At 48.3% G+C, this 27,578-nt stretch overlaps 10 protein-coding genes across 10 annotated transcripts; 5 read left to right on the top strand and 5 right to left on the bottom strand.

Moving 5' to 3' along the window:
- The first annotated feature begins 1,074 nt into the window (after positions 1 to 1,074).
- LY89DRAFT_24616 (uncharacterized protein) lies at positions 1,075 to 4,403 on the top strand. The gene is made up of 4 exons (XM_018206153.1): positions 1,075 to 1,556; positions 1,614 to 2,306; positions 2,355 to 3,441; positions 3,486 to 4,403. Exons 1-4 carry the CDS (start codon positions 1,182 to 1,184, stop codon positions 4,250 to 4,252), a joined length of 2,922 nt encoding a protein of 973 aa, XP_018078916.1. The 5' UTR covers positions 1,075 to 1,181; the 3' UTR covers positions 4,253 to 4,403.
- Positions 4,404 to 4,849: 446 nt separating this feature from the next.
- On the top strand, positions 4,850 to 8,405 carry LY89DRAFT_634724 (kinesin-domain-containing protein). Its single transcript, XM_018211408.1, has 4 exons — positions 4,850 to 5,064; positions 5,114 to 5,153; positions 5,199 to 5,318; positions 5,366 to 8,405. Exons 1-4 carry the CDS (start codon positions 5,022 to 5,024, stop codon positions 8,154 to 8,156), a joined length of 2,994 nt encoding a protein of 997 aa, XP_018078915.1. The 5' UTR covers positions 4,850 to 5,021; the 3' UTR covers positions 8,157 to 8,405.
- Positions 8,406 to 8,778: 373 nt separating this feature from the next.
- LY89DRAFT_634722 (glycoside hydrolase family 47 protein) lies at positions 8,779 to 12,477 on the top strand. The gene is made up of 2 exons (XM_018211407.1): positions 8,779 to 9,231; positions 9,290 to 12,477. Exons 1-2 carry the CDS (start codon positions 9,022 to 9,024, stop codon positions 12,293 to 12,295), a joined length of 3,216 nt encoding a protein of 1,071 aa, XP_018078914.1. The 5' UTR covers positions 8,779 to 9,021; the 3' UTR covers positions 12,296 to 12,477.
- Positions 12,478 to 12,937: 460 nt separating this feature from the next.
- Positions 12,938 to 14,144, top strand: LY89DRAFT_24540 (uncharacterized protein). The gene is made up of 2 exons (XM_018206152.1): positions 12,938 to 13,097; positions 13,157 to 14,144. Exons 1-2 carry the CDS (start codon positions 13,073 to 13,075, stop codon positions 13,936 to 13,938), a joined length of 807 nt encoding a protein of 268 aa, XP_018078913.1. The 5' UTR covers positions 12,938 to 13,072; the 3' UTR covers positions 13,939 to 14,144.
- A 252-nt stretch (positions 14,145 to 14,396) lies between these two features.
- On the bottom strand, positions 14,397 to 15,068 carry LY89DRAFT_776649 (uncharacterized protein; the record flags this gene model as incomplete). The annotated part of the gene is made up of 2 exons (XM_018222060.1): positions 14,397 to 14,795; positions 14,859 to 15,068. The coding sequence occupies 2 exons, from the start codon at positions 15,066 to 15,068 to the stop codon at positions 14,397 to 14,399; spliced, it is 609 nt and encodes a 202-aa protein (XP_018078912.1).
- Positions 15,069 to 15,767: 699 nt separating this feature from the next.
- LY89DRAFT_679665 (uncharacterized protein) lies at positions 15,768 to 16,625 on the top strand. Its single transcript, XM_018213922.1, has one exon. The coding sequence runs from the start codon at positions 15,832 to 15,834 to the stop codon at positions 16,516 to 16,518; it is 687 nt and encodes a 228-aa protein (XP_018078911.1). The 5' UTR covers positions 15,768 to 15,831; the 3' UTR covers positions 16,519 to 16,625.
- A 490-nt stretch (positions 16,626 to 17,115) lies between these two features.
- LY89DRAFT_573119 (uncharacterized protein) lies at positions 17,116 to 18,348 on the bottom strand (the record flags this gene model as incomplete). Its single annotated transcript, XM_018208675.1, has 5 exons — positions 17,116 to 17,397; positions 17,448 to 17,795; positions 17,861 to 17,952; positions 18,018 to 18,084; positions 18,148 to 18,348. The coding sequence occupies 5 exons, from the start codon at positions 18,346 to 18,348 to the stop codon at positions 17,116 to 17,118; spliced, it is 990 nt and encodes a 329-aa protein (XP_018078910.1).
- Positions 18,349 to 19,285: 937 nt separating this feature from the next.
- Positions 19,286 to 20,421, bottom strand: LY89DRAFT_776647 (uncharacterized protein; the record flags this gene model as incomplete). The annotated part of the gene is made up of 3 exons (XM_018222059.1): positions 19,286 to 19,536; positions 19,590 to 20,043; positions 20,098 to 20,421. 3 exons carry the CDS (start codon positions 20,419 to 20,421, stop codon positions 19,286 to 19,288), a joined length of 1,029 nt encoding a protein of 342 aa, XP_018078909.1.
- Positions 20,422 to 22,100: 1,679 nt separating this feature from the next.
- LY89DRAFT_24427 (Na(+)/H(+) antiporter-like protein) lies at positions 22,101 to 24,016 on the bottom strand. Its single transcript, XM_018206144.1, has 2 exons — positions 23,643 to 24,016; positions 22,101 to 23,545 (listed from the first exon to the last, which is right to left on the bottom strand). The coding sequence occupies exons 1-2, from the start codon at positions 23,755 to 23,757 to the stop codon at positions 22,212 to 22,214; spliced, it is 1,449 nt and encodes a 482-aa protein (XP_018078908.1). The 5' UTR covers positions 23,758 to 24,016; the 3' UTR covers positions 22,101 to 22,211.
- A 260-nt stretch (positions 24,017 to 24,276) lies between these two features.
- Positions 24,277 to 25,701, bottom strand: LY89DRAFT_571651 (uncharacterized protein; the record flags this gene model as incomplete). Its single annotated transcript, XM_018208603.1, has 1 exon — positions 24,277 to 25,701. One exon carries the CDS (start codon positions 25,699 to 25,701, stop codon positions 24,277 to 24,279), a length of 1,425 nt encoding a protein of 474 aa, XP_018078907.1.
- Positions 25,702 to 27,578: the final 1,877 nt, after the last annotated feature.

Below are 27,578 nucleotides of genomic sequence, written 5' to 3'. Positions count from 1 at the left end.
CGCCGAAGTCCCCTCCCGAATTTGAGTGAAGCTTAAATCTTGGCGAGCCTAGTTGTCGGGACTTCTAGGGCCACTTTGCGGCGTGGGGCGATCACCCTAATCACCACCAGATGCATCTTCAATATTCTTGTCTGCATTGCATCAGCTCGCGAGCCTGTTAGAATGACACCACGCATTGTACGAGTAAAGATCTTGATGCTGGCCGCCACTGAGACAAACGTACGAGACAAAACGCCTCCACTGTTGGAAGTCCTATCACACTGCGCTAGCGACCAACAGCTGAGGGGCAGGGGACGCCAAGAAACGACAGGATAACATCTGGGTATTGTCCGTCTCTGTCCATGCCAACTCTGTGAAACCTGGCCGCTGCGGTCTAGAACATCAGCGAAAGTAATTCACCTCTCACGAGGTCCCCGAAGCAAAGTCATTCACTGTATGGCTACTATCAGATTAAGGAGCGACCAGATGGAGTCCTTCTGAGGTGAAGCCTGTCCTCGCTTGTCCGTTCCATGATAGGGGCAGAGGTCCTCTCTCGTCTCATCTGCACAGAGGACTGTGATCGTGCAAGCCAGCGCCGGGGTTCAGAGATGAGATCTGTGAAAGGAATTCCAGCATGGATTTGACCGCCTGTCACTGGTCGTCCTCTCACCCACTCACAGCCCAGAGAGAATGTGAACCTCGTCTTCTTGCCCATCGATTTGGTGGCACAGAAGCTTGGACTGCTGTTAATATTGACGATCTGGTACTGTACGAGTGAGTACTCGTACTGATGCTAGGACTATGCTCAATGTGCATGGCCTTGTGCCTGCCGTTCCTCAATCGAGCTGAGCGTGTGCCGCCAGCGTTGGGATACTTGCTCGTAAAGGCAAGTGAGTGATCGATGCCATGCTTGGATAGGATGGCTGTTGACCCTGGCGGACGGCCATTCTTCTTTTCCCTGGGTCCCAATTGCAGGAAACCGGACATCTACGCTGCTCCTCCTCCTCATCACCTATATTGTACGACAATACGGAAGATACTCTGCCTTTGTTATGTCCTGCTGAGTATTTATACTCCAGATTCCGAGTTCTGTGCTCCGCTGCTGCTACCTAGGAACTGCCGTTTGAGTGGTGACCATCAACAACAGATCCAGGCCCAACACGGTTAGCCTCTTTTGATGCGATCGCTCACCCTCTGCGAAAATGATATTCCACGGTTCGGCCTCCCAATCCTCGCAATTTTGTCACGGATACATCAAACGAGAAGACTACAGCGTGCCTCTCTATGCGACTCCGACCGTGCCTGACGTGGGCGCCGTAAGACGGGACACTGGATTCGCAGAGAGTCAAAATCGAGGGTTGGTATACCGAACGGCAAGCTCCATCTCAAGGTCCATCGAGCAACAGAACTTTACGGCTTCTTCCGCTGCAATGCCTTCGCAGAAGCGTCCTGCGCCAGACGCAAACGGCACTCCAGTGAAGCATATCAAAGCTGAACACCCCGAGGAATTCTCCAATGCTGTGAAGAAACGCTTAGCATCGTCGACGAGGACAGGTCAGGCGTGCGACCGCTGTAAGGTAAGTCGACAGACCCCCGCTCGAGTCGCATGTGCATACTAAGGGTTACGTGAACAGGTCCGCAAGATCAGATGCGATGGACTTCCCGGTGGATGTTCACCTTGCCTGCAGAATAACACAGAATGTCGGACCACAGACCGAATTACAGGTCGTGCGACCTCGAGAGGCTACGTTGAAGGTCTCGAGCAACAGAATCGCGACCTCCAACATCGCATTCGAGAATTGGAACAACGATTGATACAGGGTGGAGCTGCTGATATCAAACCTACCAATGGATACCATGATGCTGGGGGCCAGGTGTTTGAATACAATCCACCCAGTGTGTCGGCGCCGACATGGAATTCTTCTCAAAGCCAGAGCAGCATGACAGCACAGCAACAGGAAACAAACATGTTCCGTGCTCTTCCAGCTTTCCGTGCAGGATGTACTGGCGGCAACTATCTGGGGGTTTCTCCTGGAAACTCGAATCTAAGTTCCATCAAAGGTACAGCTCTTTCTATTCTCGGGATGGAGATTGACATTGCGGACTTCGATTCTGTGGATATGGACGAGCCAGACTCTTCTGTTTTCCATCCACAGTTGTACAATAAGTCTTATCAGGCTTTCCTGCAATCCGCTTTAAACATCAACCCCAGGATCGAGAAGGTGGATTTACCGCAACGTGATGACGGCCTTACTTATGCCGCCTGGTACTTCCGAGTACTCAACCCGTATATGCCGCTCCTCCATAAGCCAACATTCATGAAGTTGGTAGGTGCTAGAGAACGATCAGGTCTGACTAATAACTGACATGTCTAGTTAACACGCTGCTATGATGATCCAAGCTTTGTCCCGACTACGGCGGAAACTGTTATGATGCATATGGTATTCGCCATTATGTTCTTTCAATATGCTGCACGGAACTGGGAAGACCCTGTTCAGCAAGCTAGTCTTACTCACCAATCGAACATGCACTATCACTATTCTCTGAGCAAATTCTATCAACTCTCCTGCAGTCACACAGTCCAAGATGTACAGGCTCTGACCTTGATCTGTATGCATCTTCGAAATTTCCCTAAACCAGGAGCCAGTTGGATATTGACACAAACAACGATGGCCTTAGCAATTGAGCTTGGACTCCACCGTTCAGCAAAACGATGGGCACCTGATTCGATCCCAAATCCTCTGGATGTTGAGATGCGAAAGCGAACCTTCTGGACACTGTTGGCTATTCATGTCACTTTAAGTGGCAAGTTAGGTCGACCGATGGTTTTCAGGATGGAGGACTTCGATGTGGAGATTCTGGAGCCCGTGGATGATGAGTTGCTATCAGAGAACGGTTTGGACACATCGAGACCCGGCAAGTGTCTTCATCACATTGGTTTGCATGCAATGCGAATCATACCTCTTTTCGTGGAGTTGTACAGCACAATCTATGCTGTTCGGCGTCAACCAGAAACATATATTGCGACGATCAACAGTTTGGAGTCGAAGTTGCTGACATGGAGAGACAACTTGCCAGGTGACCTTGTCAAGGGCGAAGCTGGCCAGAATGAGCAAGAAGGTAGAGTCTTTGCTCTATATTCTCAGATGTGGATTCTCGAGTTCCGCCTTCTTCTCAGACATCCATCCGTCTCGATGACTACCGACGCATCCTTCAATGCAGAGAGCATGAGAATATGTGTGGAATCGTCTCGCCAGATGCTGGGGGTGGTTATGCAACTGCAAAAATTCAAAAGTCTGGACACTACATGGTACAATAGTGCTGTTTATGTTATGGCAATCACTACGACTTTGTTTTCACAATGGGACAAGCGGGGTGAAACTTCGGCAGCTGATCTTGCGGCACTACGAGAAGAAATGGACAAGTGGTTGGATATTATGGGAGATGTAGGCGCGTTGTTAGGTGAGTCAATTGTTCATTTCTTGGGGCAAAGTTAATGGTGATAGGCTCTGGAAACCGATTACGTGAAGCTGTTCGGGTGGTTACAAATGGGACTCTGGGTCTGTTGAGCCAAAGCCTTCTCGCAAAAAGCTCCAGCTACGTGCAGACAAACGCATTATCTGACTCCAAATCGCCATCTCAACGATCGAATTCTGCAAGCACCTACTCTAATAACAACAGCAATAAAAGCAACCCACACGTTTATGCTTTTGAGACCCCACCAACCTCCAATGGGAACGCAACTACAAATTCGACGTACATCCCAACCGAAACCCAGATATCTCACCAACAAACTCCATATCCAGCTGCTACCCAGTACTCCACTTATCCGGAGCAAGCTTCTTCGGCAACCCTAGCTTACACGCCGCAAGAGACCTCTCACACCTACTCCAATTACCCCACAAACAGTGATCCTGTCGAGGCCCCACTCCTGGCCGCATTTGCAGCACAAGCTTCTCAAGTCCAAGCCAATGGTGGCAATTGGCAACGCTCATCGAATACATCCGCCACACAGTCCTCTTGGCAACAATGGACGAATACTTTGGCTGGAAACTTAGAACCCCAGGACTGCTTTAGCGCAAGTGCCTTAGTACAACTGGGTGGGCGAGGTCATCCTGAGAGCAATGGAAACTCTGGACAGGGAAGCGGTATGGGAGATATGAACACCAACCAGGCTGCTGTGAACATGGACCACGGCTCTACGCATCTGGGTGCGCAAGTAAATGGCGGGATGGGTCCGGCATGGCCGTTGAACATATTCGAGACTTCTTGATCGGGGACGAAAGAGTAGGGAAGGGAATGTGAAAATATGGGTATTATCATGGCGTATTTTTAGGCTCGGGCGTTGCAGTATCTGGGGCATGCATTCGGAAAGTGCTTGGGAAAAGGCTACAGCCCCATTTGCTTATGGCGTATTGGTTGGTGGGGGCATATGGGGTTGGGCTAGATCTCCTGGAGCTGATTGTATGATACGATGGCATTGAGTTGTTAGTAGGAATTAATACTAAGTGCACTGACTTCACGTCATGTCCTGCTCTTGAATACCTACTGTGTTGATGTTTTAGAGTTACAGGATGGAGCCACACTTCCAGTGGATATCCATGTCATCAGATTGCTTACAACAGAAAACGAATTCAAGGTACCCTGAGAGAATAACATTGCTGAATTTACCTCCTAATGTATTAAGTATTCGAACACGTCTAGGTTATTTTGGGGTCCTAATAATTTAAATGGTGCCTCAGGCATCATTTCGAGGTCGCGTCCCATGCGCGCTAACGAACTGACCCTGGTCGCGGTTGCCGCAACAACTGTTAATCCCTGTTGTTTGGTGTTTTCGAATTTGATAGGAAAATCATAGACTACGAACGACTTCAGACAGCACGACTTTCGCTCTTTCGCACCTGCTACTAACAATATCAGCTCCTGCGATCTTTAATTCCTTTTGCCTTCATATTCATCGAGCGCAAATCGCTCCGCGCCAAACGGTCTCACGCGGTCAATTTGTGCCGCGTTTGGCTACGATTTTCGAAGCATAATTCACAATGGCAGCTACAGACCCGGGAGCGAGCTCAATCTCAGTCACAGGTATGCAGCAATCGAACCCGCAAGATTTTACAATGCTGATCATTTGTAGTTCGTGTTAGACCTTTCACAATCCGCGAAGCTGCACAAATGTATGTTCTCCGTCAATATCGAACAACAAACACTGATATCAACAGCACAAAATGTGAGGACGGTACATTATTTCTCGGCGATGGCTCCCTCGCTGGAGCTCCAACACCAAAGCTTGGTCAGAAGGGAATCCGACCGGTGGTTAAAGTAATAGACGACAAGTGCTTGTACGTCTAAATACTCTGCGGTCATCTTCATAAACTGATTCGAGCAGAGTATTCGATCCTCCAGAGGATAATCCGGTCCAGAGATTCTCGCGATCTGTCGTATCGAATATGGGCAAGAGGGTAAAGGATCAAACCTTCGGCTTCGATAGGGTATTCGACGAGAACACAACACAAGGCGAGGTCTACGAAGCTACAGCGAGAGGACTGCTGGACAGTGTTTTGGAAGGATATAATGCTACTGTGTTTGCATACGGTGCGACAGGTTGCGGAAAGACACACACAATTACTGGCACGGCACAACAGCCCGGTATCATCTTCTTGACGATGCAGGAGTTATTCGAAAAAATCTCCGAACGCAGCGACGAGAAGCACACAGAGGTCTCCCTCTCATATCTCGAAATCTACAATGAGACGATTCGGGATCTACTGGTACCTGGTGGAAGCAAACAAGGATTGATGTTACGAGAAGATGCCAATCAAGCAGTCTCCGTGGCAGGACTTTCGAGTCACCATCCACACGATGTGCAGGAGGTCATGGACATGATCGTCAAAGGAAACGAGTACAGAACAGTCTCGCCGACGGAGGCCAATGCCACTTCGTCCCGGTCACACGCAGTATTGCAAATCAACGTCGCACAGAAGGACCGGAATGCGGATGTCAACGAACCCCATACCATGGCCACACTGAGCATCATTGATCTTGCTGGTAGTGAACGTGCCAGTGCTACAAAGAACCGAGGTGAGCGATTGCTCGAAGGTGCCAATATCAACAAGTCCCTGCTTGCGTTGGGAAGCTGTATCAATGCTCTTTGCGATCCGCGAAAGAAGAATCACGTTCCATACCGGAATTCGAAGCTCACTCGTCTCCTCAAATTCTCCCTCGGTGGGAATTGCAAGACGGTCATGATTGTCTGTGTCAGTCCTTCTAGTGCACACTTCGATGAGACCCAAAACACCTTGAGATACGCCAATCGAGCGAAGAACATCCAGACCAAGGTCACAAGAAATGTTTACAATGTTAACCGACACGTCAAGGATTTCTTGGTGAAGATCGATGAGCAAATGGCTCTGATCAATGAGCTCCGCGCACAACAAAAAGACTTCGAAGGTGTGGCATTTGTCAAATATAGGAAGCAAAGTGAGAAGCGAGATGGAATTGCCAGAGAAGGAATACTAAGAATTCGAGCTGCTTTCGACAACTCTGCTGCTGAGCGAGAGGAGAAGGCCAACAACATGAAGAAACTCTCAGCTATCCAAAGACGTATCAGTATTCTTTCGTCGTGGATTGCTGCATTTGATACAATCTGCGATACGAGAGAAGAGGGTGATATGCCAACTAGTCTTGCTGCCATGCGGAAGACAGCTGTCGGAATCCAGTTGGAGCTCGAGAATAGTAGACAACACTATCATCAAAGACTCGAGAAGCAAAACTGGGAACGAGCTGTTGATTCGGCCTTGCAAAATAGTATCCGACTGTTGACCGAAGTCGATGGATCCGCAGATGGCTTGGACGTGTCGAGTCTAACTCGAGAGGCAGAGCTGCTCAAAGCTAATGCTGCGAGAGACGCTTACCTGGAAGTTCTGGAGCAGGACAAGGGAGGGGATTCGCAAATTGTGCAAGTACTTCTGTCTGCTCAATTCGACATCATCTCATCTCTCAATGATATTCTAAGCATGAGCGAGGAGGAGGCTGTCCAGCACGCAAAGACTATCTTCAAGCGTTTACTGCAAAGCTGTTCTGAAGCCGCTGCTCAAGTCGTCAAGCCGGATGGATCTATGAAGATCGTCGAAGCGTTTCCTCCAACGAAGCGCGGAACACCGAAGAGGAAGAAGACTGTAAATCTTACAGAGAGCCAACCACGCCCTGTTCCTGTAATGCCAGCTTTTGTCGCTGCTGCACCACAAGTCTACTCATCACCAATGAAGTCTTCACCTCGACGACGAAAGGTCATGGGAAAGAAAGGACTCTCTTATACCCCAAAGAAGAAGTCTCAACGCAGTGTTAGATGGCGTGATGATGCTGAAGCTGGTAATCTTGCAGAATTTGAGAAGACTCCTCAAAAACCAGCCGACACCCCAGAAGTCTCGTCAATCGAGGACAGCGTCGTTCTCCCTAAGTTACCCGCTTACCTGGCAGAAGAAGTCTCGAACGATTCTCTCGGTTCATCTCCAATTCCTGCTGCGCCAGAGCCGTCATTCGAGATCAAGCCCAAGGTAAATCGCTTCCAAGCTGGTTTCTTGTCAAAGAGAACAGATGGATCACCACCACCTCCGACTATCACAAACCTCTCCTCATCCGACAATGACCAGTCACCTCTTCGAGCGATCAATGCTTCGAATGCCGCGAATCGCTCCTCCCTGCATCAAGTACAAACAGCAAACGAGACACCAACCGACAGCGGCAACAATTCCTCCTCGGAAAGTGAGAATGGTAGCTGGACAGTGGATAAGTCTGACAGTGCAAAGATCGGCCAGGCTTTGAAGCGTTCTGGATCCATCTCACGGGCCTCGAATGCACACGACTCAATTCGAGGCAGAAGAGCCCGAAGTCCTCCAGCTTCAGTCATGGCAGGTTCGCCGCCAAATGAGAATATGTTCACGGCTGGCCACGCTCGACGTATGGTCACCAGTCAGAAGGAAGGATCTTTCACCTCAAGTGTTCTCAGTCCTCGCACTGCTCCAATCATGAAGCACAATCGCCGTACTACCATCGATGTCAGCAGACAAACCAGTGGTAGCATGTCGAGTGGTCCCGTCCGACTTACAGGCACTATTGGCAGCACACCGAAGCAACGAGAAAGCGTCGCAGGTCTGACTGGTAAGGGTTCTTGGCGCTAAACAGTACGTATCCCAGGGGACTGGTGTAAGAATAATAGCTATGAGATTGGCATTGGCACTGTTTTCTTGAGATCACTGCATTGGCTGGAGTCGAGCGCTGCAATTGCATGATGATAATGACTTCCTCATTCCTGTATCTTGTATTTTCCTTCCATCGCTCCACAGCGCGATCAGATTGAATGGCGTCGAGAGTCTGGAGTTTGGTGAAGTGAGGGATGGAAGGCTATGTTGTTTAGTAGTGTTTGTGTGATTACAGAGTTTTTGAAACTTAAAAGTGTCTCCCGATCTGTGAATGAGTGCAGTGATACGAACATGTTTTCTTGATACTTAATGTTATGAATGTGTACGGGCCTGTGTTGATAAGAAGAAGCGGACACTTTGTTCAAGAATTGTTGGTCCCTGTGCAATTCCCGGTCGATGTTTTAGACTTTGCTGGTAAGTTTTCTTTATGCTTAAAGGTGGCCAAATTGCATGCGACCTTATGCGACCTTAGATTTGATAGCATTACATTTTCACACTTAAATTGGTGAATCGCTTTGAGCGTGAAGTCAAGTTCAAGGAGTGAAAAAAATTGTCTTCTATATAATCAAATAGCGACACTACAATTAGTAACCAAACATACCTACGATTCAGCCATTGACTTCATTAGGTACCCGGCCCGGCGGCCGAAATTCACGCTCACGTGCCCTCGATAACAATTGTCCTTCCAAGGTTGATTTCCATCTTACCAACCACCCCACAAAGGGCACCTCCCTCTCCTCATTCCTGGAGCTTTTCCCATTAATGAATTAACGATCCCGCGACGACCGTCCTGGAGACAATACGTTTGAGCTCACATGCCTCCGGCCGATTACGCGCTCCGGTGATGCCATGGCGATGGCAAGGACTGCTGTGCAGCAGACCTCACTCTGCAGGCACAACAATAACATCAACATGGCTTGTCCTCGCGCTCTTCTTCGCGGCGTGTGCCCATGCTATGACGCCGGCGCGGATCGCGGAACTGAGGCAGGAGACGGTGGATATGTTTTATCATGGGTACAATAACTATATGGACGTGGCGTTTCCTGAAGATGAGGTGAGGATGTCAATGCTTTGGATAACAGAGAGAGAGGAATGCTGATTGTGTGATCAAGTTGCGACCATTGTCCTGTACCCCGTTGACGAGGGACGATTCGAGTCCGCATAATGTGCAGCTGAACGATGTCCTGGGCAACTACTCGCTCACGCTGATCGATAGTCTGTCCACGCTCGCTATACTGGCTTCTGCGCCGCCGGACAGAGATGCTACGGCTGCGAATGCGCTGCAGGATTTCCAGGACGGGGTCGTGGCGCTGGTGCAACAATATGGAGATGGGACGAAAGGACCAGCGGGGAAGGGGTTGCGAGCGCAGGGTTTCGATGTCGATAGTAAGGTGCAGGTCTTCGAGACGGTTATTAGAGGCGTAGGAGGGTTGGTGAGCGCGCATTTGTTTGCTGCTGGGGATCTGCCAATCTTGGGATATAACCCGAAGCGGCTTGCGCGGCCGTCGAAATTTAGACTTCAGAAGGGCGAGATACCGGCGATTCCGTGGCCGAATGGGTTAAAGTATAATGGACAGCTTCTGAGACTTGCGCTAGATCTGGCGGAGCGTCTGTTGCCGGCTTTTTATACGAAGACGGGGATGCCGTATCCCAGGGTCAATCTAAGGCATGGGATTCCGTTCTATGTCAATTCACCGTTACATCAGGGTGCTGGGGCGGATGATCAGAATGATGGCGGGCCTGAGATTACGGAAACGTGTAGTGCTGGAGCTGGAAGTTTGGTCCTTGAATTCACGGTGCTGAGCCGACTTTCAGGAGACACGAGATTCGAACAACTTGCCAAGCGAGCATTCTGGTCCGTTTGGAGTCGGAGAAGCCCGATTGGACTCATGGGAGCTGGTATAGATGCCGAAAGTGGACAATGGATAGGTCACTATGCAGGCATTGGTGCCGGCACCGATAGCTTTTTTGAATATGCATTGAAGAGCCATATTCTTCTTTCTGGACACGAACAACCGAACTTGACTGCCCAATTCAAAGAGCCGCATCCTGCATGGTTGGATCCGAATACTATCTATACTCCTTTGACTGAGGATCAGAATTCTCCCGAGGCGTTTTTGGCTGCTTGGCATGAGGCTCATGCTGCAGTCAAGAGACATTTGTATAGTGGGATGCATCATCCGCATTATGTTAATGTGCATCTGCTTACTGGTTCGCCTCAAGCTTATTGGATTGATAGCTTGGGTGCTTATTACCCTGGCTTGTTGGTTTTAGCTGGTGAGGTTGAAGAGGCTATCGAGACGAGTCTTCTTTATACAGCGTTGTGGACTCGGTATAAAGCGCTTCCAGAACGATGGTCTGTTACAGATGGCAAAGTGTGGAGCGGTTTCCATTGGTGGCCTGGACGTCCAGAGTTCATCGAGTCTACATACCATCTCTACCGTGCAACTCGAGATCCTTGGTACCTTCACGTTGGCGAAATGGTCTTGGAGGATATCAAAAGCAGATGTTGGACGGCTTGTGGTTGGTCCGGTCTTGCTGATGTTCATACTGGAGAGAAGAGCGATCGTATGGAGAGCTTCTTTCTTGGCGAGACGGCAAAATATCTATATCTCCTTTTCGACCCAGATCATCCACTAAACCAGCTTGACGCAGCGTACGTCTTTACTACGGAAGGCCATCCTCTCATTATCCCGAAGGAAAAATCATCCCCTGTGATCAGGAAGAAGGCTCCAAAATGGAAGGATGTTGGCACTTATTCTGGGTTGGAGTACACCAATACTTGTCCAGCTCCTCCTACGCCTGTCCCGTTCACTGTATCGGGAATTGCCGCTAGGACGGATATCTTCCATGCAGCGAATTTGATGGGTTTGGATCGTATACCCAGCAGACATGCGATAATAGGAGGTACTTCGAGATTTAAGAATGAAGCGGCAGATGTCCAATCGGACTATACATATTATCCCTGGACACTACCTGAGAATCTGATGCCTGTCAATGGTACCTGTGACCGACTACCTATCAAACCTACAACCACCATCGAGTTCCCCACGAACAATGATCAAGTCGTACCATTGAATGGATTCAACCCTCAATTCGTCAACACTGCTCTCATCCGTGTTCAGGATGGAGTTTATGTGAGCAGCCTTTCGGGTCTGAAGCTTGGATTGATCTGGGAATCACCTTCTCAATATCGATCGATCGATGGGCCACTGAATGATGCTTGGCGAGTCTTTAGTATCAATGGTCAGCCATTGGGACGAGATGAGCAGATTCTTATTCCTAGAGAACTCGTCGCTGATCTGGCTGATCCATGGTTCTCTAGGATTCGAGACACGATTATGCTTGATATCATTCTTCAGCTCCATCATGAACCTGTCGTCAACACTACCGGCACCGGGAACGATATATTGCCTGAACCGGAGCTAAAGGAAGAGCACCATGAACGGTCACCAATTGTGCTAGAGGGTACCAATCCAGGTGGGCTAGCACATCTTACGAGGAAATTATCATCTATTTATGCATCCTTTACCTCATCTCTTACAGCTTCTCTCCATCCTCCTTCCGGGACTTCGTTACCTGAATCGGGAGTTGCCCAAGCATACCACGCCGTAGCAATCACTGCCATTGCCCCAACAGGAATAGGAGCAGCACCCATCGTCGATGTGCAAGAAGCCCCCGACCCATTCCAAGGCCCCCGAGTCGACAGCCTCAGCTGGTCTCGCATCTTCTTCGCGGGAGAAGCCTGCACCAAGAAACTTCCCGACGCAGCAGCCACCAGATACGATGTTATCGTCATGCGACGAGGCGGATGCATGTTCACCGAGAAACTGGCCAATATACCTAGTTTTACACCTACGGCTCACGGTCTGAAACTCGTCATCATTATCTCGGACGAGAATGAAAGCGCGAACGGTGACAACCTCATCAGGCCTTTGTTAGACAAAGCTCAAGTTACGCCCAGCGGCTTGTTAAGACATAATCAGATTAGCATGGTGATGGTCGGCGGAGGGGACGCGACGGAGGCACTGTTCAAACGCACGAGGAGTGTTGGTATTAGAAGGCGCTACCACGTTGAGAGTAAGGGGATCGTGGTCGGCAATATTGCTGTTGTATGATGAATGAGGGAGGGTCGGCTGTGAATACATGGGCATTGGATTGGGAGGTGGGATTGCATATGAGAATTAGCACTGGGATTGGTGAAAGGCGTTGTTTGTTTTGGATGCATGGTGCGTTTGTAGATACCATTGTTTGAGTAGGGAACGAAGACACTTTACGTTATTGGGGTCCTGGTTTGGTGTACTCCTGATATCCGTTGAGAGATGCCAGCTTTGCGATGTTCGAGGCTTTGACTCGACTCGGATTTGAGCTTTCTTTGCATATCTTTTCTCAAGTTGCTGAGTTTATGAAGCGTTGTGTCTATTCCATTGTTTTGTCTTTCATTGGTTTATCTTTTGGTCGTACAATGACTCGGCTCAACTGGATTAGGACTAGCGCGTCATGTTCAGGTGTGGGAATTATATCTTCGAGCCTGATCTTCTACTGTTCTAACTCTTTGGCCAGCTACATTCCTTCGGCGTCCCACTGCTTTACTTCTTCGATGGCTATCGCCATTACATCATAAAGGTTCTCTGTCGATAAAAATATCAAAGTCAGGTTGCTGCATCGTCTTCTATGAGGCTGCATCGAATCCAGCTCGCAGCCTCGCCTTCTGTCAGCCTCCAATTTTGAAACCAAGCCACTACCTTACCGGTTCTCGAGTTGCGCTGTATACGTAGTAAAAGTTCGAAATATCTCTAGCAGGATTGTCTTTTGTCAGGTTGAAATATCAAATTCAGTTTGCTGCCTCGTCTCTGATCAGGTTCAAAACTCGACTTCAATCGCAAATTTTGGGCATGGATGATCCGGCTACCATGATCAGTAAGTGATTTTCCCTTTGAGAAAATGTCATTTACACGAACATGACGCTGACTTAGCAGGTCCACCGTCAAGTCCGTCGGAGGTCACCTGGCAGGTGGCTTTCTTTGCTCTCGTCCCATTAGCTTTAGGAACCATGACCCAGCCCGTGGGGCGCGTCTTCAATACAGCACCCGAGCTGCGATTCTGGTTTGCGGTCTTCACCTATCTTCTCCCTTGGCGATGTACTCTACTTTTCCTCCGGGTTACTACCGATCATTGTCTAGAACCAACCTGGTCCTGGCGACATTTCAAGGCGGAGCTAGCGTATCGAGTTCGAGATGAAAAATGGGATGAAGAGCCAACGAAAGAGGTTGAGAAAGCGGCTCTGGGTCGTTGGGCCTTGATCTTGCTGGGGGGGATCCCGTGTCAAACCATCAAGCTCGTGGGTATGCGTGGCATCCCATGGACACAGACTCTAGCCATCATGTATTTCCTATCTCTACTGTTTGGGGAGGTCTTGAACATCCTGGCCGAGACAAGTTTCCGAACACCTCGCATAGCTCCGTCGCTCGAGTGTCTCCCCTCCGAAACGAATTTGACTTGCCTCAACGTGTTTGTGGCAGGATGCAACATCTTGCAAGTAATGGTTATCTCGACTCCGAGGACGATTCCCATCTTTCCGTCTACCGAATACTTTGGATTATTCACTATCTGCAATGGTCTTCTAACAATGCCTGCCATTTTAGTATTTGCTGGATTTCGTCAGGACCTTGTTAGAGAACCGGAACCGAATTCAAGCTCTCTTGTTTCGATTCTCTCCTTGGGGCTTGCCAACTCCGCAGCCCTGTACGTCATTACGTAGGCTGGCCAGATTGAGCCATCATCTCTTTGGGGAGTTTGCGTACTTTTAGCTTTTAACAATGCTATGTACTTCTCATTTTTGCTTATCTATACCGAAGTTTGGTGCCGGTTGAATCATTGGATAAGGCGGTTGAGTGAAATTAGAGTTGGGCAAATCATGGGTGTTCCCAACACCAAAACTGAGATTGATTATCTTCTGTCATTTCTTGTGAGCATTATTATTACTGTTTGTTCCTATGCTTATCGCTTTAACAGTACGGGAACAGTCAATCCTTCTTGGGTGGGTGTTTTCGGATAGTGGAAGAGGGCATTTTAGTATCTTTTAGGTGATGTTCTGGAGCAGTATGTTTATGACGAGTTATCATGGGAGGGAAATTGTTGTCATCGCAACAAGCAAACGTTAAAAGGAATTTCTAGCTCGAATCTGTGTTCAGAAGGTGCCTCGCGCCTGTCTACTATCTACCACTCGGTCTCATTGATATCCCAAGGCAGATCCTCATCGTCAATCTCAGCACAGAAAAAGCGATCGTTACAGTCTTCTAGTCCTCCTCGTCCTCGTCTAGCATCGTCCACACCTACTTGATACGTCCCTTTGTCGATGACAAGCTTAGAATCAAGCAAACCCCCACACCTGTCTTTTGTCAAGTTCGCTATAAGCGGTGAGTTGCGAAAGATTTGTCTGAGAAACTCAGGCAGTTTCAATCGCACCTTGCTGTTCGAGGGGTCGTCGGCAGTCACCTCTGCCATGAGGTCCGCAATCACTCCCACGAGTTGATTGCTAGCGGTGTACACAGGAGTGTTGATTTCTCGCAGCGCTGCCATTAGCACTGTCGATAAGGCGTTGTTGACTTTGACTGCCTATGTTCGAAGACGAGAAATCTTGAATCAGTGTTCGTAATATGATCAAGAGGTGAGACGTACTAGTTTCCCGTATGCACACCTTGCAATGCTTTCTAGCTTGTCGTCATACCCGCGTGCTTTAAATTGCTCAAAGTTAGGATTTGAGTGGGGTCCAACGATCCAGATGAGACTTTCGCGAAAGAGTAGAGCATTTCTGAGTTCGAAAGCTGCTTCACAAAACTCATATGGGCTGACAGGGACTTCAGAGCGTAATTCTTCGCTCAGCATCATCGCGGCATCAAGCGTTCGTGATACTACTGGGAGGGCGCAATAGTATTTGCCAAGTTCGGCAAGGACATGTAACTCGTTCTCGCTTTCAAAAGTGTAAGGCTTTTTATCCGACGGGAATGTTTACACTTCCCAATCCTATGTCTCACGTGAGCAGCGCCGCCTTTGCTTAGGCCCGGCTTAGCTTTGGCTCATGCTTGCTTATTGTTATCTCAGTGTTCAGGCGCTCCGAGCAGAGAGCTGTAGCCCTGCCGGCCGATAAAGTGGTGGGCGTTGGTGATTCTTAAGCGAAGGGACCAGATTTCTAGGTACGGAGCTTCTAAGAAAACCTCGCTAATTTTTGGTGTATCCGCATATTGAGCCTTCACTAAAAGCATTGAAACTACCGCTAGTATTTAAGCAGTGTATTATGTGGTGTAGTGAGTTATTAATTAATTTCAACTAAATTTATTATCCCAAGTATTACCATATACGCCAAAAGTTGGCGGGATTTTCTCAGACGCTCCGCAGACAAAGTTGGGCCGTACACCACCAATAAAATAATAATGCGTAAGGCCCCTCTCTTATTCTGCCCGGGAGCGACTGAACCACTGAGATAACTCGGAAGCTTATTGAGCTAGGTTGGAACTAGGTACATCACGTGATATGGTCTAACGTCTAGTTTATCATCGCTACCAAACTTACGTTGAGTCACGAAATGGACTCGCCTTGTAATCAGGACCTCATCACATTCGACTCCACAACAGCTGCGACATTCTAAAATACAATGGACAGCTTCAGCGGATCTTCTTCTGCCGCAAAGATCGTCAACGATGAAAACAAAAAACAAAAATATTCCCCACCTACCGGCAAACCTCAAAAAGCCAACCGCAATATCATGCTCGAGAAGTTCCAGGCCAATGTCAAACCATCAGTCGTTCAATATACATACATATCAAAGCCATTCTTCTTCTACGGGTCTCTTATGGATCCACTGCGACTCCAAGAAGTTCTTCAGCTTCCGGCACCACCAGTCCTCAAACCAGCCAGAGTAAGGTCCTACAAAATCATGCTATGGGGGCAATATCCTGCTCTAGTGGACGGGCCAAGTAACAGCTATGTTGATGGCATGTCTTACGTTGTAGAGACCGAGAAGCAACAGAAGATGCTTGAGCACTATGAGACAGACGTTTATAGCGTTGCAGGCATACGGATTTCGATTGAAGGGAAAGAGGTGTTTGGAAGAACTTTTATGTGGGCTGATGACCCTATAGAGCTAATCGAAGGTACATGGTCGTTGGAAGAGTGGAAGAATGGAGCGGAGGAGGAAATGGCATCGCATTTTCGACGATTGAGTAGCGTTACCAGATCAAGTACTTCAAAATTCCTATTCGAGAACTGTTTGGTGACAAGGTTGGGATCTTGGACTAAGATTCAAGGAAGTTCAAAGAGTGTGAATGAAAGGGTCTTGTAAAGATAGAGACGAGAAGAGAAAAGGAAGGATGGAGGAGGAGTACTTATGTATCAAAAGGAAAGAGGCTAAGTGAGATACCGACCCCACTTGTGCCTTCTAAATCCCACCAATAAGGGCTTGTTCTTCTTCTGACATCACCACACCGGTTCCATAGGGCAAGAGCTGTAACGACAATTGGGAAACGTGAAGCTAGTACAAGCGCCTTCCACAGGGTTTACCTGGACACGTCTCTTCTGGCGTCTAGCAACCACTGTATGCATGTTGCTTTCATACTGGACTTGTTGAAATGTCCTGCTTGAAGATGTTCAGACGCCTGGCCAATTTAGTCAACATTCAGACCTCTGAATCTGGAGCTACCATGATCTTTGCAGTTGATCTCGAGTTGGGTCACGATCGGGGTATTGAATTCACAACAAACATGAGATATGTGCAGAAAAGCAACGTTTTAAGTACTTTTGTTTCTAGGAATTCTCCAGTCATTCTATAGTTCTCCTTCTCGGCCACTTCTTGTCGCCCTCAACCATTTGTTGATGACCTGGTTGAATACATGCTCCAGTTCTACCGAGCTGTAGAATAACTGCGGAAATATCTCGAGATTTACCAATCAGTCTTGTTGACATCCCAAGGGAGCTCCTCATCGCTGATCGTAGCACAAAAGAAATGATCCTGGAATCTAACACCCCCAGCTGTGTGAATCATGTTGTCCAGAACCAACTTGTTGTCTAGCAAGCCCAGAAGGTCATGCTCATGCAAGAGACACTTGTCGTTAAGATCCCTGAACCACCATGCATAGTCTATTAGACCCTCACCATGCTCAGAGTGATGTTGGCCCATATCCTTGAACAACTCGTCAGACTGGGCTTCGAAGTTATCCGAGTCCTGCCATGCATCACCAACTAGGCACAAGGCTACTCCAGTGACCTCGCCACTTTGGTAGATATATCCCCATGTGCACATCTCGCAACCAGTCGAAGTTTCTGATCGCTCAAGTCTTCGTACTTAGGCGTTCGGTGAGGTCCGACAACCCAAATAAGGCACTCGCGGAAGAGAAGCGCATTTCTCAATTTGGCAGCCGCAACGAACAGTTCAGTACAGTAATTTCCGATATCTTGACAAAAGATTGGACTGTTGATCAAAGCACCGTCGAGGGTTCGAGAGAGGATTGGGAGAGCGTGATAGTAGTCGGCAAGGTCAACCATAAGTAGTAGCTGCTCCGTGTCTTGGAGTTGATATGGCCGAGCAAAAATTGCGCACAGCAGCTTCTCGAATGCCACGATCTGAAATCCAACATTGCCTGTAAAACTGGAGCAGTCATACTGTTGATCCTGCCTCATGTCAGCACAAGATCATAGATGCCGCTCGATTTCCTATCTCCTCTAAGACTTTCCAATTGTGTCTGTAGTTCGTCTTCGGGGATTGAAATGGCGAGAAGGGCTGCATGGATTGAAAGAAGAACGTTACCTTCGAATCCTTCACAGTTAAAGACCATCCGTCCCCACCCGCATCGACAATCGTAATCCAATCGTACTTAAAAGTCGTGAATGATCCAAGTCCGATTCGAGAAGACTCGGCTGGGGTCAGAGCTGAACTACTACCAACGGCAAGTGTTGTATCAGACACGAGGTCGACAGCTTTGTTGGTCGGAGCTTTATCAGGAGAGTCGAAGAACTTGCGAAAGAATGCCGAGTTCAATTTCAACATAGGGGAAAGAACCTGAAACTCTTGATCGAAGACCATAAGGCGGGCATCCGGCTTAAATCCTGGGCAGGTGAAGACGATGGGAGACTTGACGTCGTCGTTCTTTTGCTTCCTGCTAGGTGGAGGAGCCATTGCTAAAGGAGCCAAGATCGAAAGGTGTTTGTGTGTGTTCATCTTGGGAAGGGGTTGCGAGTTGGGAAGAGGTTGCGAGTTGGGAAGAGGTTGCGAGTTGGGAAGAGGTTGCGAGTTGGGAAGAGGTTGCGAGTTAGGAAGGAATATCCAGGAAAGATTGAAGCAGAGTCGAAGCTGGAGCTAAGACAGAATTGCGATCTCTCTAGCGCGCTTTCACGTGAATTGGTACTGCTCTGAAGCTGAGCTCAAACTCGAAATGATCTAAATCGCTCAGGACCGTTGGGACATTTGCAGACTTGCAATGCTGAAGGACTCTCAAGTCACGATGTAAAGAGCGAGAAGGCTATGAAACTTTATGATGCACTAGAGACTCAAGCTGATCAGGTTCGAAATCGGTGAGAAATCTGGTGCGATGAATGTCCAGTTTGCTCAATCTCCTCCTTGAGACTAAGATAATTCTCCTTCATGATCCGCCTCACATATTCCCTTTCGTGATCGTATTATCTCTAGAGGTGCCTATATTAGATGTTCTATGTATTTGCTCTGCTGTTCTTACTTGATGAAAGCTGTCGGCAGCTGTCGACGTGCTGGTTGTATACTTGGCGGTCACGAGACTCGCTTATAAAGGGGCAACACGGGCGCAAACACGTTCGCTAATGCCGTCCTTGGATTTGGCTCCTTGGAAATTCTCAGTGATAATACAACTCTCGATTCCAGGCACCTTTTACATGCGCTTATGTTCTTCATGCTTCTGCCCAGCACGAGACGATGTCTTGGGCAAGTCTTTGCGCTCGATATCACATTTACTCGGGCCATAATGCGCAGCAAAGAAAGTAATTGTACTGGTCGCAACGATTAGAGTTCTACATACACCTTACATTGAATGCTCCCCGAGATCATGTCCCGGATAAGGCAAACTATGCACCTCCTACTGAACTCATACCCAGTCAATTTGCGTCAGATCCCAAGGAAGATCCGCGGTATCAATCCAAGCACACAAGAATCTATCCTTACACTCATCCACTCCAGCCTTATTGAATCCATTGTCAGTGAGCAGATTGCTCCTAAGCAGCTCACTGCAGTCGTAGATACCAGTCTCAAATACCTGCCGAGCCCAAGAAGGCGTTCCAGGATAGCTTCCTCCCTTAGTGATCTTCCACAGCTTGACTTCATTGACACCTCTCTTCTCTATGCGTTTGTTAGCAATTCTCAATAGCAACGAGAGGAATTATAAGGCTTACCTTCAGTACTTTCTTCGTTGGCAATGATCTCCGTTACCTTCGATTGAGCTTCGCTGACCATGATGGAAATTTGAATACGTTCTTTGTCGACGATTCGGATCAACTCAGGGTTATCCAACACTGTGTTATCGGCAGCCGGTCCCCAGGCACCAGCAGCGTGGCAAAGCGCATCCCTGAATAGAAGATGGTTTCGCAATTTGTATGCCAGGTTCAGAAGCTTGCGGCCATGCTTGGGCATTTCGTCGATAAAAGCGTAGCTTCGCCAGATAACGCTGTCGAAAGAGCGGGACAGGATAGGAAGGAGGTTCAAGCGTTGGGCTATGTCGACCATAGTCTCTAGTTGTGCAACGCTCTTGATGATATAGGGTTGGTAGTATAGAGCTTTGAGAACGTTGTGGAAGGCTTCTTGGTCGTGGACGATATCGCCTTTGAAGGCGGAAAGATCGAAAACACCCTTGCGCCTCGTTAGTATCGGTGGTGATGCTGGAAATCAGCAAAAGTTATATACCTCCATGGGACGCAAACAAAGCTCCCACGTGTGGGGAGATGTGAGCTTGGTGACGAAGTAATATCTCACACTAAGGCGATCTTTGCGATCGAAGGTCCCGCCTCTATTGGTTGAGAGAATGCGCCGGAAGAATTCAGAATGAGTCCTCAAAAATTGCGAATGGCATAAATACTGTTGATCGAAGACCATAATAGATAGACTGGAATGATCTGCGGTTCGTCCAAAGCTAATGGGCGCGGGCAAGGAGACAAGCGCGGGTGGTGGAGGAGGCGGCGGAGTCGGAGGCGCATCACTGGTCTTCTGTTTCTTCGTTGATGGGGCCATTGTATGCTATATGAAATAGTATGATCAGGCAGATTTCAAACGCTACGTATCCAATTGTAGAGCACTTACCTTGGGAGGACTGTTTTGTTGGTTGCGCCGAGATAGTTGGTTGATAGCTGGAAAAAGTTGAAGGGGCTTGAGATATCTGGCTTAAAAGCGGTAGAAAATCTATGGAAAATAATCCACCGCCCTTTGCCGAACTTGCTGCTAGTGCAAAATTTCGACAGAACTCCTAACTTGATCGGGGCAATACTGCTGAAGAGAGGATATCAAGCTCTTTGGCGTTTATATAGAATCAGCTGATTCTTGCGAGGTAATTTGGCTATCAACCAGCCTCGCACCACAATCACCTTAGTTATCTCGGGTTATATCTGCTACATATCGAGAGGGTATCACATGCACTTAGTTTTGAGAACCATATTTGTAACCTCATAATGCCATGTAACCATCTCTTTGAAGGGTTTTGTTGATTCTTAGCTGTTTTATTTTGGCTATAACAAGAAAGGAGAAAAGGGTCCCTTTTATCGAGTCCCATTACGCTTCAGAATGACAACAAAAGAGTAGAATGGAATATTTTCTCCAGTGCTGATCTTGTCTTTGTTCTACCCGTATCTCGGCACGCTCAAGCTTCTTGTTATTGCTCGATCAGTTCCGTCTTCCGAAATGGTGGATGAAGTCGCATCGAACAAAAGTGAGGAAGTGATGATGATGTCGTTCGCGGCCCTGGAACAAGAGCGCTGATCTTCGAAGCTCCTTTCTACGAGTCTCAGTCGAAGTAGGTACATGCATCATTTCAGATCAATAACGTCAACAGCGTTGATAACCACAGTCTTGTCATTGTGTAATACAGTTTCATGCGGCTCAGGTATCTAAATTACAATAGATCAACACCTGAGAATTAGCGACTGATGCCCAAAACATGGGCCTCGCAAAGCCTGAAGCAGAGATAACGGGCTCTGAATCTTCAGACCAAACACTGTATTTCAGGTATCATTCGGGGCATCCATCGCTAAAAAAATCCCGAACCTTTACCAGGGAGCGCAGAAAGTCTTGTCTTGTGAATCGCCACTGCTTATTGCCTCAGTTACCGCTGCAGGAGCCAGAAGGTCTTGATTGACTACGCTGATAGCGCTGCCACACAGTTGCAGGGTCAACAATTTCTCTGGGCTTTTGTTTGCTGCAACACCTCCCTTGAATGAGTGGTTCACGGACGAAGGCGACGACAACGACGACAGCGACGACAGCGACAACGACGACAGCGACAAGCTGCGTCTTTTTGATCTACAGATACAGGCGCTGAGACTCAAAGCAACAATATGCTAGGTCAATATTGGGGCACAAATAGCGAAATGCTTTGTTTGGATTCATCTTGGTCTTCCACCGCCATTGATTCAAGTCTACTGATAACTGGAATTCCTCGTATCTTGCAGAAGTCTTCCAACATGAGAGAAAGTCCTGATAGTCACTACATCTAAGGAATAGCTTGAATGAACAGTGTCGGACCCAGAAAGAAGTCTGAAGATGGAACACGAACATAGGCTTGCAAGAGATGCATATTTTCGAGCTCATCTAGTATGTCATGACTGTCCTCCAACTCTCTCTTGGCCACCTTGAAGTCTGTCTTCTACATGGCCATGACCAATTTCAGGAGTCCAGTAGCCTAGGTTGCGAACCTATTGGACATGTACAGTGATCCACAAGTCGTTGGAACACGGTTCCTAACACGAATTCCAATTCTCTCTATCCAATTACCCTAGAAACTATACCCCAAGATCTAGGCATTTCCAAGATCAGCAATCACTCCCACTGACCTCCGGCTCACTATCTCCATTCCCATCCTCATGATCCATAGCCTCCAGACCATCAGTCTCTTGCCCCAACAAAGGCGCCCTCTCACCCCTCTTCCTCGCAAAGCTACCACCAACACTAATAGCCACCGTACTCAAACCATGCACAAAAGTGCTTCCCACCACAACGAAACAGACTACGGGCCAAACAAGCGCAATAGCTTGATCCAAATCCGAGTACGATGCTGATCTATGCCCTTTGCCGTAAGGAAAGCTCGCAGGTGGCTCTAACTCCTCTCGAGCTTCCATAGCTAGAAACAAAGCTCCTACGCCCATCGGTCCAAAATGCCCACAGAACAACGCTTCCCGATACGTGCGAATATCAGGCACGAATCGCTTCATGGCCAGCACGATCGGGATGCGTCGAAACAGGAGGACTAGAATGAGGAAGAGGACGAGCTGCCATACGCCACAGTTGGGAGTGATGTCTCGTGGAACGAATTCTTTCCATGGTATGAGAGCGCCGAAGAAGACAAAGAGCGCGGAGTTGAGCATCATGTCGAGGATGGCTGGGAACGGAAGTTCGTGCGTCTTCTTGGAGAACCAGCCATCGTGTCCGAAACCTACTCCGGCGCCGAAGGCAACGAGGAAGTCGTCACTACCCAGCGTTGAGCCGACGCCGACGCAGAGTAGGGCGAGGAGGAGATAGAAGACTACGAATGAGGGTTTGGAAATAGCGTTGTTGTTGTCTGAGAAGCGGAGAAGCTTGTTTGCACAGTGGCCAATAACAATGCCCAGTGTCAGACCAACGATGCATTGCCAAAGGATTGTGATGAGGACGAAGTTTTTCAAAGCCTCGCCAGCGTTGGTCGACTTCAAGGCCACAATTCCGATATATAAGAATGGAAAAGATACACCATCATTGCAAGCACTTTCTGCTGAAAGGAGATGCTTCAATCGTGATGGAACTCTCTCGCTGAAATGTGATTTAGCCAATACACTGGCAGCTAGCACGGGATCGGTTGGCGAAAGACATGCTCCGATGATCAGAGCAGCTGGAATGCTGGTCTTGAAAATGAAGTATGCGAACAGTGCAGTGATGGCCCACGAAAAAGCCATGATAGGTCCGAGGAAGTAGAGGACGGACTTCCAGTGTCGTTTGAAATATTCCTTGGGTAGCTCGATTCCAACTGCGAAGCATTGTATGGCAACAATAACGCGAGTCATCTCTTGGACGATCTCGTCGTCTTCGTCTTTAACTCCCCATTGCTTGGGTATGAGTATGGAAAGGACTGCTGGTCCCAGAATGATACCATATAAGACGGCAAGAGGGGGTTCTGGTATGCGTGTCAGTGTTGCTGTACATCATGTTACGGAGACGACATATAGATGATCGATGATGGTTTAAGCTAATCTTATATTTGATGTACCTACCAGACAGATGCAGGTGATTTCTGATGTACTGTGAAAACAGGGCATATACAATCAGAAAGAGCGATAGCGACAAATATGCCACATGCGAAGGTGTTGGAGAGAATTGATCCCACATCTTGGCGTGGATGTTGAATGGCTCGGCTGGGCGGCAATGTACAGTACTTGAGCCCTTCGTGTTGATGCAGATCTGGATTGGACTGAGATAAGCTTAAATACTCAGAAGCCCAACTTCTCCGCCTCTATCAGAAACAATGTCGAGATATGTTACGCTGCATAATCTGGGGTTTGTTAGTGATGTTGAAATGAGCTATAATGGTTAGTTTCGAATGCTGTCAAACCGACTCAATGATGTCAGCGATGGAACGTCACATGACCGTCGACAATGCAGTAAGCAGGTTTCTGAACGTGGAAATCCAATTGTTTGGTACTGTCTTGCTGTTTAAGATGTGAAACAGTTCCAATGTTCGCTTGCCTTGCACAACCGAGATAAGGATAACCAAATGCCGAGAGAAGTGGTATTCTTAATCCTGAGAGCCGGAATGTCCCCAGCGCCAAAACACCTTAAATGCACCAAATATCCTTACGGTTGAAGATATCACTTTTGGATATAGCAGTATCATGAGATAGATCATCGTCAATCGTCATCTTCAATTATTCCGTCCTCCTCTTCATCAAATGCTTCTGCATCTCCCAACTGCGAGGAATCCGACGACGAATCGTTCTCTCTCGACTGTTGTAGATCCCGGGCTTTGGGCTCGCCCACGTCCTCCTCTGGACGAGACTCAACTTCTTCCATGTCTTTTGGCTCAGAGAAACCAACTGTCTTCGCAGACGTCGTTGACTTGGTAGCTTCTTCCAAAACATCTCCACTCCAAGGTTTGCACTCCTTCACCTCTTCACCACATCTGAGGCAAGTCCAACCTTGCCCCTCCTCTGCCTCCAACCTCCCTGCCAAGCAAACGAAACAATAGATGCAGCCGCATGGTATTGTCTCGTAAGGATTCGTGATGTCTGTCTGGGCAGAGCCAATCACTCCTGAAGACCCAGATGCTGCAATAATCTCGGCCTCAGAAGTCGACGTGGTATTTTGATCTTGATAACATATGGCACAAGTCCGTTCCGGAAGGAACGCAAACTCTCCCGCCTTGACAAGCTCCTCCTCTTCACCCCCGCTCTGCATTACTGACTTTGTTTTCCGCCATGCTCGTGCCAGCCATCTCCTCCATCTGCTGATTCCTACGAGTGGGAGGACGAAGAGTAAAAATTCCGTGAAGGCATGCCAGACCAGTTGTCGATTGAGATATTCGAAGGACACTTCGCGACTGACTTGGCTGGTTGGAGGAGCAAGGCGTAATCGCAATATTCTGTCCAGCAATGTTCGATATCTCCCATTTACTAGGAACACCAGAAACGATGCAAATGCCGCCGTGGAATGTACCGTGGAAATAGAATCGGATAATCGTGAGAGCTTCCGGAACAGAGGACTTGGTTGATCGTAACCATTGTCGTTATCGACCAGCCAGTTTTCCCACTTCGTCCATCCATATCTCCCACCCACTGTGAAGAGTCCGTATAAGGCCTTCTGCCACCGTGAGGGAGATATCAACACAGGCCCTTTATTCCTAGCATCTGTGAACTTGAGATTCTGCAACGCTGCGCCATAGGTAGCATCGTGATCCCAAACCGTCAGCTTGAATAATACTGCGCGCAATGCAAGCATAACTTCAGCAGACCAGTCATCTTGCAGATGCGACCCGAAGTATTTCAGAGCTTCCCCCACTTGTCCTTTCAGCAACTCCAGCAGCTCCTCGTCCAGTAATTCAGCATCGACCTGCCCAACTCTGAAGGCGGGGCGTGTCCCCTCGCGGCCTTGAATGCTATCCCATACCGATATTCCAGCATGCCCAAGTCGACCGAGAGGGTAGGGGAGTCGCTGAAGCTGTTCTGCCGCTCGAGAAGCTTCTTGTTGCGCCACTATTCGTGATTGAGCTTCGGCTTCTCGTGCTTGCCTGCGCGCTGCGAGTCGTTGCTGGGCGAGGGCAAAGTCATTGGAGGTCATCGTGGTGGCATTGGATAGAGTATGCAGTCCTTTGACTTGCAATACACATCGTGGAAAATTATCACGCGTTCTATCTGCTGAGGCTCGTGAGAGTTGGAGAAGCCGAGGCGCAGAAAGACTAGCCGAAGACTTGGCAGGCTAAGCTTGAAATGGTGTAGCTTGGAAGTCCTACATCAGATCCCGAATGTCCAAAATTTCGGCCAACATCTAACCTTACGGGAAGGTTCCGCATGTCGCCTTCACTCTCGGCGGTGCCGTTGAGATGCAGCTGCAACTTCGAGTCATCGTCGACGTCAAAAACTCTCGTTCCTTTCCTTTCTTTTCAGTTCCTTTCTGTTCAAACTTTGAAATTGCCATGAAGTTTACCGCGGCAGGGACCTTCGGATATTAAGAGTCTGCCTTGCGTCTTACACACGAGTCGTCTTGCTGACCAACGCTCGCTCATTTGAGTCAGCTTCCAAGTGCTGCATCGATCTTGGGTCTGGAGAAGATCTTGTCGGCCGCTCTTCCGCAGTGATTGGACCAAGCATATTGCTCTCTACTCTCGAGGAAGCAAGCAGCCGGCGATCCCGAAACAGCACACAAGCAATGGGTGTCCACACGTTTCGGTTGAGCAGGTTGTGATTCAAAAAACGGAGAAGTGCCTCTGTCATGACGTCTGTATGGTTGTTCGCATTCTCGATTCTGTACCAGTTTGGGCGTTGCGGTGTGCTTTCCCTGTCAATTCTGCCCTGCCGTCCCTTTTGCTTGTGGTTTCATCTCACATGCAACCTCTCCGCCTCTCTTATGCGCTTCCACCCACTTCTTTGACCGCTTCTCAAGTACATACGGTGCCAGTAATCCACGCGTCAAAGTCAGAACTCAAGCACCTTATTTTGAGCCCCAGACCAAAGGCCAAGCTGATGGGAGAGCATGAGGTCTCGCTAGTCGCTGCCCATACATTTCCGAACGCGCACCTTATTTGATGGATTATACTCAGGGAAGCTTTATGAATAGGAGCCTCCAGAAATAGACTTAATTCAGCATATCGTTTTCCACTGTGTTTCGACTTCCATATCTACGCCCTGGAATCAGCATGCTACCGCAAGGATATGGATCAAAAGCTCCCATGAAGAACAAGCTGCCACGGCTGTCGTCATCCGCTAATTTGCTCTCTACTTGTTCTGTCCCATATTTTACCTGATATTCGTCGGTACATTCCGTTCCCCTCATCCACGTGTAGCATCCGATCTTTTGTTCTACTCAGCAGTCTGTCCGCAGGTCCGGTCTTACATCTGGCTCGCGGGCAGACGTTAGAGGTTCAATCAGCTGGCTCGAAAGATGGAATACGTCTGTAGGGCTGATCCAAAGTTCTTATTAAGATTTCGTATGAGCGGGGAATGCATGATAGGTGTCTTGGAAATTATGATGACCATCCTTGGCGATAATATTACTGCAGCTTCCTAGGACTTGTACTTGTTCGATTGTTTGAATGCTTGTATTACAGATCATCTGTTACCAGGCCCACTAACGCATTGGGATCATTGGCGATCTTGTTTATATGCTTTCACAGGAAAGAAAGCCCCCCAGTTGAAACATTCTTGGCTATTTGAAGCAGTTCGCAGCCAACCACTGCAGACACAACGGTGGTCGGGCATAATCCGGCGTTCGATAACGAGGATCTTTTCGACTATCTGCTATTACACGATTGATTTAGGAAAGCATGAAGATGCAGTTCATGATCCTGCATCCGAGCATGCGGCTACTACTGTAATGTCGACAAAGCATCAGTTGGAAGCAGAGCACTACGCAATGTACTACTATGACACAGATCACATATTAACTGCGTCTTTCCAGCAACGAGACCTGCCGGGCACTTTGAGTCTCTAGAAAGAGAT

Source organism: Mollisia scopiformis (assembly GCF_001500285.1).
Source record: "Mollisia scopiformis unplaced genomic scaffold LY89scaffold_1, whole genome shotgun sequence".
Taxonomy (NCBI): domain Eukaryota; kingdom Fungi; phylum Ascomycota; class Leotiomycetes; order Helotiales; family Mollisiaceae; genus Mollisia; species Mollisia scopiformis.
This window is presented reverse-complemented; position numbering and strand designations above follow the sequence as displayed.

What these genes read in the sequence shown, in the direction of transcription:
- LY89DRAFT_634724 (XM_018211408.1), top strand. Translation starts at nt 5,022, where the DNA reads ATGGCAGCTACAGACCCGGGAGCGAGCTCAATCTCAGTCACAG. An exon ending in ATCCGCGAAGCTGCACAAAT is followed by an intron (nt 5,154 to 5,198) that starts GTATGTTCTCCG and finishes TGATATCAACAG; the next exon opens with CACAAAATGTGAGGACGGTA. An exon ending in GTAATAGACGACAAGTGCTT is followed by an intron (nt 5,319 to 5,365) that starts GTACGTCTAAAT and finishes TGATTCGAGCAG; the next exon opens with AGTATTCGATCCTCCAGAGG.
- LY89DRAFT_679665 (XM_018213922.1), top strand. Translation starts at nt 15,832, where the DNA reads ATGGACAGCTTCAGCGGATCTTCTTCTGCCGCAAAGATCGTCAACGAT.
- LY89DRAFT_24427 (XM_018206144.1), bottom strand. Translation starts at nt 23,757, where the DNA reads ATGTGGGATCAATTCTCTCCAACACCTTCGCATGTGGCATATTTGTCG. An exon ending in AAATCACCTGCATCTGTCTG is followed by an intron (nt 23,546 to 23,642) that starts GTAGGTACATCA and finishes CACGCATACCAG; the next exon opens with AACCCCCTCTTGCCGTCTTA.
- LY89DRAFT_24616 (XM_018206153.1), top strand. Translation starts at nt 1,182, where the DNA reads ATGATATTCCACGGTTCGGCCTCCCAATCCTCGCAATTTTGTCACGGA. An exon ending in AGGCGTGCGACCGCTGTAAG is followed by an intron (nt 1,557 to 1,613) that starts GTAAGTCGACAG and finishes TTACGTGAACAG; the next exon opens with GTCCGCAAGATCAGATGCGA. An exon ending in AGCCAACATTCATGAAGTTG is followed by an intron (nt 2,307 to 2,354) that starts GTAGGTGCTAGA and finishes TGACATGTCTAG; the next exon opens with TTAACACGCTGCTATGATGA.
- LY89DRAFT_634722 (XM_018211407.1), top strand. Translation starts at nt 9,022, where the DNA reads ATGCCATGGCGATGGCAAGGACTGCTGTGCAGCAGACCTCACTCTGCA. An exon ending in TGGCGTTTCCTGAAGATGAG is followed by an intron (nt 9,232 to 9,289) that starts GTGAGGATGTCA and finishes TGTGTGATCAAG; the next exon opens with TTGCGACCATTGTCCTGTAC.
- LY89DRAFT_24540 (XM_018206152.1), top strand. Translation starts at nt 13,073, where the DNA reads ATGGATGATCCGGCTACCATGATCA. An exon ending in TGATCCGGCTACCATGATCA is followed by an intron (nt 13,098 to 13,156) that starts GTAAGTGATTTT and finishes CTGACTTAGCAG; the next exon opens with GTCCACCGTCAAGTCCGTCG.